General features: G+C 50.0%; 1 protein-coding gene across 1 annotated transcript in view; it reads left to right on the top strand.

Moving 5' to 3' along the window:
* Window positions 1-13,402, top strand: part of LOC134794749 (calpain-D) — a 31,044-nt gene extending 17,642 nt beyond the window's left edge. The window contains exons 13-22 of the mRNA XM_063766530.1: window positions 1,891-2,015; window positions 2,470-2,544; window positions 4,696-4,792; window positions 6,048-6,229; window positions 8,685-8,941; window positions 9,312-9,476; window positions 10,180-10,291; window positions 10,700-10,972; window positions 11,565-11,707; window positions 13,213-13,402. Coding sequence (XP_063622600.1) covers window positions 1,891-2,015; window positions 2,470-2,544; window positions 4,696-4,792; window positions 6,048-6,229; window positions 8,685-8,941; window positions 9,312-9,476; window positions 10,180-10,291; window positions 10,700-10,972; window positions 11,565-11,707; window positions 13,213-13,402 — 1,619 coding nt within the window. The remainder of the gene's footprint in view (window positions 1-1,890; window positions 2,016-2,469; window positions 2,545-4,695; window positions 4,793-6,047; window positions 6,230-8,684; window positions 8,942-9,311; window positions 9,477-10,179; window positions 10,292-10,699; window positions 10,973-11,564; window positions 11,708-13,212) is intronic.
* The last annotated feature ends 377 nt before the right edge of the window (window positions 13,403-13,779 follow it).

Genomic DNA, 13,779 nt, shown 5'->3' with positions numbered 1-13,779 from the left:
CGGCTCGCACCGCCTGCCCTGGCGCGTGTACCGCGACCCGAGACCCTCCGACATCTCGCAAGGTGGGTACACACGTGCCACACGTGGAGGAGAGCTTCCCCCCACACCCGCTCACTATACTACAACGGCAGCGGCGAGAGCGGCGCGGCGGCGCGCTGGCTGCGGCCGCACCAGATACACGTGGACGGCTCGCACCGCCTGCCCTGGCGCGTGTACCGCGACCCGAGACCCTCCGACATCTCGCAAGGTGGGTACACACGTGCCACACGTGGAGGAGAGCTTCCCCCCACACCCGCTCACTATACTACAACGGCAGCGGCGAGAGCGGCGCGGCGGCGCGCTGGCTGCGGCCGCACCAGATACACGTGGACGGCTCGCACCGCCTGCCCTGGCGCGTGTACCGCGACCCGAGACCCTCCGACATCTCGCAAGGTGGGTACACACGTGCCACACGTGGAGGAGAGCTTCCCCCCACACCCGCTCACTATACTACAACGGCAGCGGCGAGAGCGGCGCGGCGGCGCGCTGGCTGCGGCCGCACCAGATACACGTGGACGGCTCGCACCGCCTGCCCTGGCGCGTGTACCGCGACCCGAGACCCTCCGACATCTCGCAAGGTGGGTACACACGTGCCACACGTGGAGGAGAGCTTCCCCCCACACCCGCTCACTATACTACAACGGCAGCGGCGAGAGCGGCGCGGCGGCGCGCTGGCTGCGGCCGCACCAGATACACGTGGACGGCTCGCACCGCCTGCCCTGGCGCGTGTACCGCGACCCGAGACCCTCCGACATCTCGCAAGGTGGGTACACACGTGCCACACGTGGAGGAGAGCTTCCCCCCACACCCGCTCACTATACTACAACGGCAGCGGCGAGAGCGGCGCGGCGGCGCGCTGGCTGCGGCCGCACCAGATACACGTGGACGGCTCGCACCGCCTGCCCTGGCGCGTGTACCGCGACCCGAGACCCTCCGACATCTCGCAAGGTGGGTACACACGTGCCACACGTGGAGGAGAGCTTCCCCCCACACCCGCTCACTATACTACAACGGCAGCGGCGAGAGCGGCGCGGCGGCGCGCTGGCTGCGGCCGCACCAGATACACGTGGACGGCTCGCACCGCCTGCCCTGGCGCGTGTACCGCGACCCGAGACCCTCCGACATCTCGCAAGGTGGGTACACACGTGCCACACGTGGAGGAGAGCTTCCCCCCACACCCGCTCACTATACTACAACGGCAGCGGCGAGAGCGGCGCGGCGGCGCACTGGCTGCGGCCGCACCAGATACACGTGGACGGCTCGCACCGCCTGCCCTGGCGCGTGTACCGCGACCCGAGACCCTCCGACATCTCGCAAGGTGGGTACACACGTGCCACACGTGGAGGAGAGCTTCCCCCCACACCCGCTCACTATACTACAACGGCAGCGGCGAGAGCGGCGCGGCGGCGCGCTGGCTGCGGCCGCACCAGATACACGTGGACGGCTCGCACCGCCTGCCCTGGCGCGTGTACCGCGACCCGAGACCCTCCGACATCTCGCAAGGTGGGTACACACGTGCCACACGTGGAGGAGAGCTTCCCCCCACACCCGCTCACTATACTACAACGGCAGCGGCGAGAGCGGCGCGGCGGCGCGCTGGCTGCGGCCGCACCAGATACACGTGGACGGCTCGCACCGCCTGCCCTGGCGCGTGTACCGCGACCCGAGACCCTCCGACATCTCGCAAGGTGGGTACACACGTGCCATGAGGTGCGTCGGGTCGGAATATGTATTGATCGGTGTAATAAGTTTACGATAAGTTGTCTTGCTCGTTCGCTCGAAGGTCGAATACTGCTTGTTCCCATAGCGTACTCAAAATTTTGCAATTATCAAACGTTTACGTTGTTTCAGGTGTCCTAGGCAACTGCTGGCTTCTATCGGCGCTAGCGGTGTTAGCAGAGCGCGCATCTCTAGTGCGAGGCGTCGTTGTTAGGGGTGAACCCAGCGTGGGGGCCTACCAGCTGCGACTATGCAAGGTAATTCTTAAATACCGGTGGTGTACTTATGTGAGTAGGTGGCTTAATGAGCCATTTGAGGGTAGATGAAAACATTACACGATTAAATAATGTAGGTTAAAGTCAGGTCGTTCAGTGACTGATCCAGGCGGTTTTCTAATTGGTCGGTTAACCAATAAATGTTATAACTACCCGAAAATATACAAATTGTTTGTTTATTTTTTAAATTTACTGTTTAAATACATAAAAATACAGACTATAGCTCTAGAATCGTCATTTCAGTCACACATTGATGTGAATTTTGACTTCTTATCGGTTGGTGAACAACAACTTAATAAAAAAAATGCTTATTTACTTCCCATTGCTGGACACAGGCCTCCTCTCAAGCACGAGAGGGTTTGGGCTATAGTCCCCACGCTGGCCCAATGCGGATTGGAGCCAACTGAATTAATTAGCAAATAACGATTAATTTCAGGATGGACGATGGCTCACTGTGACCGTTGACGATCTACTGCCGTGCAATAAAAAAGGGCACCTGGTTTACTCTCAGGTTAGTTAAACAAATATTTATTTACACGAACGGGTCTACCGCGATATGATTTCATTGTTTTTACCGTTTCAGCTGAGTTGCACCAGCGGTGGCCACGAAAAGACTGACGTCCCAGCAAAATGTCAATGAAGATATTAAAATACCCGAAATTAGTTTATAAAAATGTTCGGTTTAGACAAATAAATTGCAACTACCCGTTAAAGTTTAATGTTGTCCACGGCACGACACGCGACATTCACAATATCTGTACACTGATCCGAAGATGTATCCGCTGGTTTCAACATCTTAATTTAATTTAACGTCGGAACGTCGTTTACAAGGACAAGGGATTGAAAGAAGAAATAAAAAACTTCCGTCCAATATCATTAGTACCGGCACTGTCGAAAGTTGCTGAGCTAGGCCTTTGTAATAGGTTAATGGAATACTTTGAAAGAAACAAGTTACTTCATGATCACCAGTATGCGTATCGCCACGGCAGGTCTACGGTAGATGCTGCTCGTGCGGTAAATCAGCGTATCCGCCAGTATATTGACCAAAAGAAAATGGTTGCAGCAGTTTTTTGTGACTTGTCCCGTGCGTTTGATTTGGTTGATCATAACTTATTGTTACATAAGTTGCAAAGATATGGTGTACAAGCTAGTCTTTTAAATTTTATTAAATCTTTTTTGAAGAACAGGGAACAGGTAGTGTCGGTTGATGGAGGGGCCACTAAGTCTGAGGTGAGGACCCTACATGACTGTTCTGTCCCTCAGGGTTCAGCGGTTGGTAATTTCCTCTTCTTGGGGATGGTTAATGACCTCAATAGTTTGTTTCAACATGGTAATTTTATAATGTTTGCTGATGATGGATGTGCCATTGTTACCGGTGATTCTTTTGAGGAGTTAAGAGGGAACGTTTTGAATACATTATTAAAATTGACATGTTGGTTCCCAGTAAACGGCTTTTTGATTAACCTTAATAAGACGTCGATAATGCATTTCTGGCTAAGAGGACCGTATCCCACTCCCCATGACATAACAATAAATAATATTACGCTTTCACAGGTGCAGAATGTGCGGTTTCTTGGGTTTGTATTTGATTGCGGCTTAAAATGGGATAAACATATTGATGCACTTACTGGTAGACTTGCCAAAGCGTCGTTTGCGCTGTCTCGGCTTGCTCCTGCACTTTCACGTGAGAACCTCCGTATGGCATATTACGCGTATGTAAACTCAATTCTTGTGTACGGTATCCACCTTTGGGGGCTGGCAGCCGACAGGGATAGAGTTTTCATACTGCAGAAGAGGGCTGTTAGAATTTTGTCTGGGGCGCCGCCATTCACTCCAACAAAAGAGTATTTCCGAGAATAAAAAATTCTAACAGTGCCCTGTTTATACATATTTGAGGTAGCAAAATATATGTGAGCACAAGAGTGATTTTGTTATGCGTCGACCTGATCAAAGGCAAACTGATCGCGATATTAAATCCGTCCTTGTCAGGCTCGTAAAATCATCCAACTCGCTGGGGGTAGTTGGCATTAAAATTTATAACAGCCTGAGCCGTGAAATAAAAGAGGCGGCTTCTTATGAGCTATTTGTTAAAAAGTTAAAAGCTTTTTTGATTGACCAGGCATTTTTCACGGTAAAAGAATTTTATTGTAAAATGAGTCTTTAATATTTTTGACATTGTATTTTTTTTGTTTTTGTTTTTTTGTTGGTTTTATTGACATTTGTATATATTGTGTACTCTGACATTTGTATATATTCCTTTTTAATTAGTGGTTATGTATTTCTAATTTTATTTTGTACCTATTGTATATTTTGACATGTGTTTTTTGACATTAAAGATATTGAATTGAATTGAATTTAAGGTAAAAACAATGACATCGCGGTAGACCCGTTCGTGTAATTAAATATAGTCAAACAAACTTGTCCGTTGGGCACAACAGAATATAATTAATGTACAGTCACCTGCATTAGTATGTTACTCTTTGAAGGCCGCAAAAATATGTGACACGCTCTTATGGCTCTACAAATAAGATCGTGGCAGATATTTATGCAGCCTTAGTTGTGCAACATATTTTTGCAGGTGACTGTACAGTAGAATAATTTAAACTAAGTACATATAGTTTAAATTCTTCTTGGTCTAATGGCGTTAACGAATTGTTTACAGGCTAAAAGAAAACAGCTGTGGGTGCCTCTCATAGAGAAGGCGGTCGCGAAACTGCACGGATGTTACGAGGCTCTCGTTTCTGGGAGAGCTATTGAAGGTATATTACAGTAATTATTTGTAACGCCTATTTTTTTTGAGACTGTAATATAGACCGCGAGCCAGGACCAGATTTTCATGACTAATCGCCTCCCTGGCGAAAACTCGTATAAAGTCTATTTCAATAGAACTTGCTAACTATGTAAACAAACAACTTAACTTTGTTGTATCACTGTTTCTCTTTGAATTTTCACACCACCTCATCAAATACCATTGAAACCATACACATATACACTATTGAAACGGTCCGTTCCGTAAAATACACAAATATATAATTGTATCTTGGATATTTCATTAAAAGTTTAAAATGGGTTCATAAGTTAGGTTATTAGGACCTGTTGGAATGACGGTTTTGTTTCTTTTAAATTCTACAATTGTCTATGATGGGTAGTGTTGTGACTAAAGTTTGTGATATAAACCCGCTACACACTTCCCAACCCACGCTCTGTACCTACCGCCGCGGTTATAAAATACATCAATACATCATTCTTAAGTACTAATTTGTCTTCTGATCCTGATTAAACATAAATTAAAAATAAGTAACTACTTGTTTTTTACTTTTGGTATTTTATTATTCGATATGGTTTGACATTAGTAAAGTAGTAAGTAGGAGTCTTGCCCATCACTAGTAAATTCATCATTCAGAGACAATTTCAATATGGCGGTTTGTTTACATAGTTAGCAAGTTCTATTGAAATAGACTTTAGTGGTTAACGCCTATGTATGATGAACCCTCGTGGACGTCAGCTGCCGCTCTGTTGGTGGGTTGAGAAAAGGCAGCCACCGAACCAAAAAAAAATCTATTTAATCATGGCCTCCCGCTTGATACTTTGTCAGATGATAGTTTAGTGAACGGGCTGGCGCTTTGGCGGGGTGGGAAGCGTCAAAATATTTTTTTTTTATAAACAAGTGGTCACTGCGGCTGCTCGCATACATTTGCATTTATTTCATATGAACGCCCCACTCGAACGACCACTCAGTTTGTACACTTAGCGCCACTTGCACCATCCCACTAACCCGGGGCTAAGCGGTTAAACCGTTAACCCAGTGTCAAATTGTACTGGTAACCATGAAAACTCCAGGTTAGTGGGATGGTGCAAGTGGGCCTTAATGATAATAGTAATTTAATGTCTAAACAATTTTTAACGGGATATGTTCACTTCAAATATCATGTTTTATTGTGTATAAGATTTTTTTTCTTTTTGCGTGTTCAATCTGAAACTAAAGATTCTCTAATACGCTAACATTATATCCAGGTCTATGCACACTAACGGGGGCTCCATGCGAGTCAGTATCACTACAAGCGGGCGGAGCGGGCGGCGCCGGCGGCGGAGCTCCGCTCGAGCAGCTGGACCGCGACCTGGTGTGGGCGCAGCTGCTGTCCTCGCGGCAGGCCAGCTTCCTCATGGGCGCCAGCTGCGGCGGCGGCAACATGAAGGTGACCCTTGTATCTATTGTTCTGGCGAGTCAGTATCACTACAAGCGGGCGGAGCGGGCGGCGCCGGCGGCGGAGCTCCGCTCGAGCAGCTGGACCGCGACCTGGTGTGGGCGCAGCTGCTGTCCTCGCGGCAGGCCAGCTTCCTCATGGGCGCCAGCTGCGGCGGCGGCAACATGAAGGTGACCCTTGTATCTATTGTTCTGGCGAGTCAGTATGACTACAAGCGGGCGGAGCGGGCGGCGCCGGCGGCGGAGCTCCGCTCGAGCAGCTGGACCGCGACCTGGTGTGGGCGCAGCTGCTGTCCTCGCGGCAGGCCAGCTTCCTCATGGGCGCCAGCTGCGGCGGCGGCAACATGAAGGTGACCCTTGTATCTATTGTTCTGGCGAGTCAGTATCACTACAAGCGGGCGGAGCGGGCGGCGCCGGCGGCGGAGCTCCGCTCGAGCAGCTGGACCGCGACCTGGTGTGGGCGCAGCTGCTGTCCTCGCGGCAGGCCAGCTTCCTCATGGGCGCCAGCTGCGGCGGCGGCAACATGAAGGTGACCCTTGTATCTATTGTTCTGGCGAGTCAGTATGACTACAAGCGGGCGGAGCGGGCGGCGCCGGCGGCGGAGCTCCGCTCGAGCAGCTGGACCGCGACCTGGTGTGGGCGCAGCTGCTGTCCTCGCGGCAGGCCAGCTTCCTCATGGGCGCCAGCTGCGGCGGCGGCAACATGAAGGTGACCCTTGTATCTATTGTTCTGGCGAGTCAGTATCACTACAAGCGGGCGGAGCGGGCGGCGCCGGCGGCGGAGCTCCGCTCGAGCAGCTGGACCGCGACCTGGTGTGGGCGCAGCTGCTGTCCTCGCGGCAGGCCAGCTTCCTCATGGGCGCCAGCTGCGGCGGCGGCAACATGAAGGTGACCCTTGTATCTAATGTTCTGGCGAGTCAGTATGACTACAAGCGGGCGGAGCGGGCGGCGCCGGCGGCGGAGCTCCGCTCGAGCAGCTGGACCGCGACCTGGTGTGGGCGCAGCTGCTGTCCTCGCGGCAGGCCAGCTTCCTCATGGGCGCCAGCTGCGGCGGCTGTAACATGAAGGTGACCCTTGTATCTAATCTGTTCTGACAACTGGATGCTGATACGCAATAATGTGTCAACCCACATTAATTTTTCAATAAGATGTCAACTCAAAATATTGACTCTTAAAGTTGAAATTTTATTGCAAAATGGATGTGGGATGAGTTACTTATTCTGAAGATGGGTCCCCGTTACAGTAAAGAGACCAAGACATCAGTAACTAATCTTAATTAATCTTTAACTATTTAACCTCGTGTCGCCTCATCATCATCATCTCAGCCATAAGACGTCCACTGCTGAACATAGGCCTCCCCCGTGGACCTCCATTCGTACCGGTTGGAAGCGACCCGCCTCCAGCGTCCTCCGGCGACCTTAACAAGGTCGTCTGTCCATCTTGTGGGTGGACGTCCTACGCTGCGCTTGCTAGTCCGTGGTCTCCACTCAAGCACTTTTCGACCCCATCGGCCATCTTGTCTGCGTGCAATGTGGTCCGCCCATTGCCTCTTCAGCTTGCTAATCCGGTGGGCTATGTCGGTGACTTTAGTTCGTCTACGGATCTCCTCATTTCTGATTCGATCACGCAGAGAAACTCCGAGCATAGCCCTCTCCATAGCTCGTTGAGCGACTTTGAGTTTTGAGATGAGGCCGATAGTGAAAGACCACGTTTCGGAGCCGTAAGTCATCACTGGTAACACACATTGATTAAAGACTTTCGTCTTGAGGCACTGAGGTATGTCGGACGAAAAGACATTACGTAGTTTCCCGTACGCTGCCCAACCGAGTTGGATTCGGCGGTTGACCTCTTTCTCGAAGTTGGACCTACCTAATTGGACTACTTGTCCTAGGTAGATGTACGAGTCAACAACTTCGAGTACTGAGTTCCCAACAGAGACTGGGATGGGCACAACATTGGCATTTGACATAAGTTTCGTCTTGTCCATGTTCATTTTCAAGCCCACCCGTTGTGAAACTCGGTTGAGGTCATCGAACATCATGCTGAGTTCCTCCATCGACTTTGCCATGACTACGATCCTGTTGCCTACCATTTAAAATTACGAGTAGGTATAGCTATGGAAGTTTGGATCTAGTTTTAGGTATAAGATTCTTTATTCTCACTAAGAATTTAACAATTCACTTACATGAGAACTTAAAATTACACAAATACATTTATTTTGCATGAAATTAGCGGAAGAACTAATGAATTAACATGGAGGGTATTTAAACATACCTACAGTAAAATAAAATCTGCCGATACACTTTTAAATAAAACACATGGTAAACATTCCGTCTATTTGAAATGTACACAAAACGTTTCGAAGTTGACATTGCTAAGGCCCAGTTTAACTTATTTCCGATTTGTATTTATAAGTGGGTTGAAATTCACACAAATGCTTTACTGCAGGTGGACGAAGAAGAATACCAACGCCTCGGCCTCCGGCCCCGCCACGCGTACAGCGTGCTCGACGTGGTGGAGGTGGCGGGGCCGGTGCGCCTGCTGCGGCTGCGCAACCCCTGGGGCCACTACACGTGGCGCGGCGCCTGGGCCGGCCACTGCCCGCGCTGGACCCCGGAGATGCGGCGGGCGGTGCGCCAGAGCGCCCCCAGCGACCCACATCACGATCAAGCCGTGTTCTGGATCAGCTTCGAGGATGTTCTCAAGTGAGTGCAGGATCTGAGGTCTGAGAGACCTCTGGGGGACTATTGTGAGCTGGTAACGGCTCACGGTGGATCCCTGTAAGGAGAAGAGCAGTCCCATCTGTCTGCTCCGGCTGTGTAATCCCTGGGGTCACTATCTGTGGCGTGGCGCGTTGGCGGGAACGGCCCACAATGACAATGGAGCCTGTGGAAGCCGTGTTTAGGATCAGCTTTGAAGATGTTCTCAAGTATGCATAGTATGGTATGAGAGACCCCTGGGTGACGAAATGCGAGCCGGAAACCGCCTACCCTAACTCACATTTAAAACGCCAACTGCATAATTGGTCTATATTTTTTATAAAACTTGTGGTATTAACCAGTACGGTGTTTTCAGATATTTCGACTGCATCGACATCTGCAAAGTCCGTGTCGGCTGGCACGAAGTCCGGTTAGCAGGGGTGCTGCCACCTATGTCTTCGACGCGACACCTCACGTGCTTACTGCTCACCGCTACCCAGCCCACCGAGGTGGACTTCACACTGTTTCAGGAGGGACAGAGGTACAGTAACACAACTGCCTTGTCTTCATGTTCTGTAGGCTGGGATCATCTGCAAAGTCCGCGTCGGCTGGCACGAGGTCCGGTTAGCAGGCGTGCTGCCACCCATGTCATCGACGCGACACCTTACATGCCTACTGCTCACCGCCACCCAGCCCATCGAGGTGGACTTCACACTGTTTCAGGAGGGACAGAGGTTGGTGCCAGATCCCCTGTCATCGTTATAACCCAGAATGTGTACCTTTAATATAGGACCAAAGGATCGCCACAACATTCTATGAGCAGCAAGACTATAACTCAATAGCCATGATACCAGGATTGGTCAGGATACTAAGGGTATGGCAGGTCACGGGACTGCCCACCGAGAAAGTTTTCATACGGTTGAAGGAGGGACCGGCCTATGTTGTAGACCTGTGAAATTTACTACAATATTCGATCCCCTGCATTAAGCGTACCTACACGCATGTAAGCCTCATCAGTAGAGGTCGGACAGGGTGAGCTATTTACCTTATAATTTGACATGTCTTACGTCATATTATAAGGCAAATAGCTCACCCTTTCCGAGCTCTGCTCATCAGTCATCAAATATCCAATCAAGGCCATTTATTCTCTGAATTTGGAGAGTCCAACAGTTATTTCAATACCTTTGTGAAACTACTAGGAAATCTCATTGAGTCAGGTTAAGGTTATTATTGTGGTTTTTCAGAAATTCAGCCAAAAGTCAGCGTTCCCAATTGGACTTGTGCGTGGTCGTGTTCCGGACGAAATCGGGACCGAACGCTCAAGTCGGAAAACTGGTCGCACATAGCAAAAGACAGGTAAGAACTAGAATAATTTTGACTCTGATTCATGACGGTAAAAATTCTCAAAATTATATTCGTTTGTCCAAAAAGCTGATGGTTGTTACAAGTCCTGGTATTAAAAGGCAAGTAAAATCAATTAAAAGTAGGAAAGAAAATTATTAAAATTAAATGATGGAACTATGTGAGACAAACTTGAAGTAACGAAATGGTATTTTGGGGTGGTATTCCATCTGTCCAATTTCTTTATCCAATCTCAGTGCGTGTCATTCTCTCATTATGCAAAATGTGAGACAAAATAAACATCGGACCAACATATTGGATAGATGGAATACCACCCTTAGTAAGGTTCTGGCCTGTAGACCAGTGTTGGCGCTACGGGGCTTTAAGTATTGGTCAGTCGTAATTTTTCATTGTTCTTTCCAGGTCCGCGGCTTCGTCGGCTGCCACAAAATGCTAGAAAAAGGCTTCTACCTAGTAGTCTGTCTGGCCTTCAACCACTGGCACACGGGGTTCTCGCCAGAGTCCCTGGCCGGCTGGCCGCGGCACGTGCTGGCCGCGCACTCCAGCAAGCCGCTGGGCGTGGAGCGGCCGCCGCTGCACGCGCACATCCTGGCCGACGCCATCATCGGCCTCACGCTGGCGAGGGGGCAGCGCCACGAGGGCCGGCAGGGCATGACGGCCTACTACCTCACTAAGGTCGTCACGCTTTTCAATTCTGGCTAAGGATACCTAGAAAAAAAATCGTTTTTAGGGCTCGAGGATTACTGTTATGCCTTTGCCTATGCCAATGCCAATGAAAATTACGAAATTTAAATAAAGGGAAACTTTGAAAACTTCTCGTATGGAGAGTGAAACATTCCATTTCCAAAATAGAACTTTCGCTAAAATGTCCCAAGAATGCTTAAATTATTTCTAATTTCTTGGATTTTTTCCGCAACTTGCACCATGAGCTAAGTATTCGATTTAGAGCTATTTTTTCCGTTTCTGGAATGCTTTTTGGTCGTCACATCCGAATATTTCATAAGAAGAGTTATCATCATTTTACTAGTGTTGCTCTAGCTCCGACCTAGCTTTTCCGAACTTCCTAACTTAGCAAGGCATTCTCTCAAGTTTTTCTTCACCTAAAAACTACTATTAAATATCGTCTACAACTTTAGAGAACTTCTTTGGTACGAGCCAGAGTTTGCACTGACGATTCTCGATTTTGTAGCCACGCGACTAAGCTGCCAATGTGTGCATTCCTTTGAAAACGTTTAATTGTATTTAATATTTTACTCCTTTATTGCAGGGCTGGGCGGGATTAGTGGTTATGGTCGAGAACCGACACACGGACAAGTGGATCCACGTGAAATGCGACTGCCAGGAGAGCTACAACGTAGTTTCCACGCGGGGAGAGCTTAAAACTATCGACTCCGTCCCGCCTCTACACAGGTACCGACTTTAGGTTTAGTCGTGGTAGAGAATCGATATACAGACAAGTGGATCCACGTGAAAGACTGCCAGGAGAGCTCTATAACGTTGTTTCTACGCGAGGAGAACTTAAAACTATCGACTCCGTCCCACCTCTACACAGGTACTGACTAGGTTTAGTAGTGGTAGAGAATCGATATACAGACAAGTGGATCCACGTGAAAGACTGCCAGGAGAGCTCTATAACGTTGTTTCTACGCGAGGAGAACTTAAAACTATCGACTCCGTCCTGCCTCTACACAGGTACTGACTTTAGGTGTAGTAGTGGTAGAGAATCGATATACAGACCAGTGGATCCACGTGAAAGACTGCCAGGAGAGCTCTATAACGTTGTTTCTACGCGAGGAGAACTTAAAACTATCGATTCCGTCCCGCCTCTACACAGGTACTGACTTTAGGTGTAGTAGTGGTAGAGAATCGATATACAGACAAGTGGATCCACGTGGAAGACTGCCAGGAGAGCTCTATAACGTTGTTTCTACGCGAGAAGAACTTAAAACTATCGACTCCGTCCCGCCTCTACACAGGTACTGACTTTAGGTGTAGTAGTGGTAGAGAATTGATATACAGACAAGTGGATCCACGTGAAAGACTGCCAGGAGAGCTCTATAACGTTGTTTCTATGCGAGGAGAACTTAAAACTATCGACTCCGTTCCGCGTCTACACAGGTACTGACTGATATTTTATAGGTCAGGTCATCATTTATGAAATTGGGTTACTTATTTAAGCCCACGAATGAGGTTTCTCAAACAAGGAATGGACTTAGGGGCAGAAACGCTCATGTCATACTCCTCGAGTGGCAAATGTCCATAGGTAATCTATGCTGTTAAGGTTGTTATTATGGTAATCACTTACCATCCGGTGGGGGATTAGCCAAGAACAAGATTACAATCGTTGATGGCGTTTTCTGCCAATCGAAACTTGTTTTAGGCGGTTTTAAAGCCGTGGCGGCGAATGGTTGGGTAGCTACCATTCGTGGTTGTACACTAAAGATCGGTTTTCTTAGGATAGCGGTACCGTCATATAGTGCCGTCTCCATATTAAATAATACGGCTAAATATGGATCTCGTAGTATTTGTATGGAGACGGCCGCTATATGACAGCACCGCTATCCTAGGAAACCAGAGCTAAAAAACCTGAAGTCGAAGTGTCGGCGCGGCCGAAAACGTAAATCTGTACGAGATACAAACTGTTGGAAATTTGGAATGTTCGCGGCTGATGGTTACTCAAATATCGAATACTTCTAATGTTATTGCGACATCAATGATCAAACTTTGCGTTTGTTATTAAGGCCCATTTAGATGGTGCGAGAACTCGCATGCGAGTTTCATTACATTGCGGTTTTTGATCGGTCGGTTGAATTGAACGTAACCAACAGTCTGCAATGTAACTAACATCGCAGGCGAGTTCGCTCGCCATCTAAATCAGCCCTTAATCGTAAAAATCCCATTTCCATTTGTTCCAGACAAGTGATAATAGTACTGACGCAGCTGGAGGGCAGCGGGGGGTTCAGCATCGCGCACCGGCTCACGCACCGGCTGGCGGCGGGCGCGCGCCTGCAGGACTGGGCGCCGCCCGCCGACGCCGAGCCGCGCCACCGCCCGCCGCTGCCGCGCCGCCTGCACGGCCTGCACGCTCCGCGGCTCATCACGTAGTCAGACAAGTGATACTAGTGCTGACGCAGCTGGAGGGCAGCGGGGGGTTCAGCATCGCGCACCGGCTCACGCACCGGCTGGCGGCGGGCGCGCGCCTGCAGGACTGGGCGCCGCCCGCCGACGCCGAGCCGCGCCACCGCCCGCCGCTGCCGCGCCGCCTGCACGGCCTGCACGCTCCGCGGCTCATCACGTAGTCAGACAAGTGATACTAGTGCTGACGCAGCTGGAGGGCAGCGGGGGGTTCAGCATCGCGCACCGGCTCACGCACCGGCTGGCGGCGGGCGCGCGCCGGCAGGACTGGGCGCCGCCCGCCGACGCCGAGCCGCGCCACCGCCCGCCGCTGCCGCGCCGCCTGCACGGCCTGCACGCTCCGCGGC

The sequence above is a fragment of the Cydia splendana genome, chromosome 11 (genome assembly GCF_910591565.1).
Source record: "Cydia splendana chromosome 11, ilCydSple1.2, whole genome shotgun sequence".
Classification (NCBI taxonomy): domain Eukaryota; kingdom Metazoa; phylum Arthropoda; class Insecta; order Lepidoptera; family Tortricidae; genus Cydia; species Cydia splendana.
The sequence above is the reverse complement of the archived record's forward strand: the minus strand, read 5'-3'. Positions and strand labels throughout refer to the sequence as shown.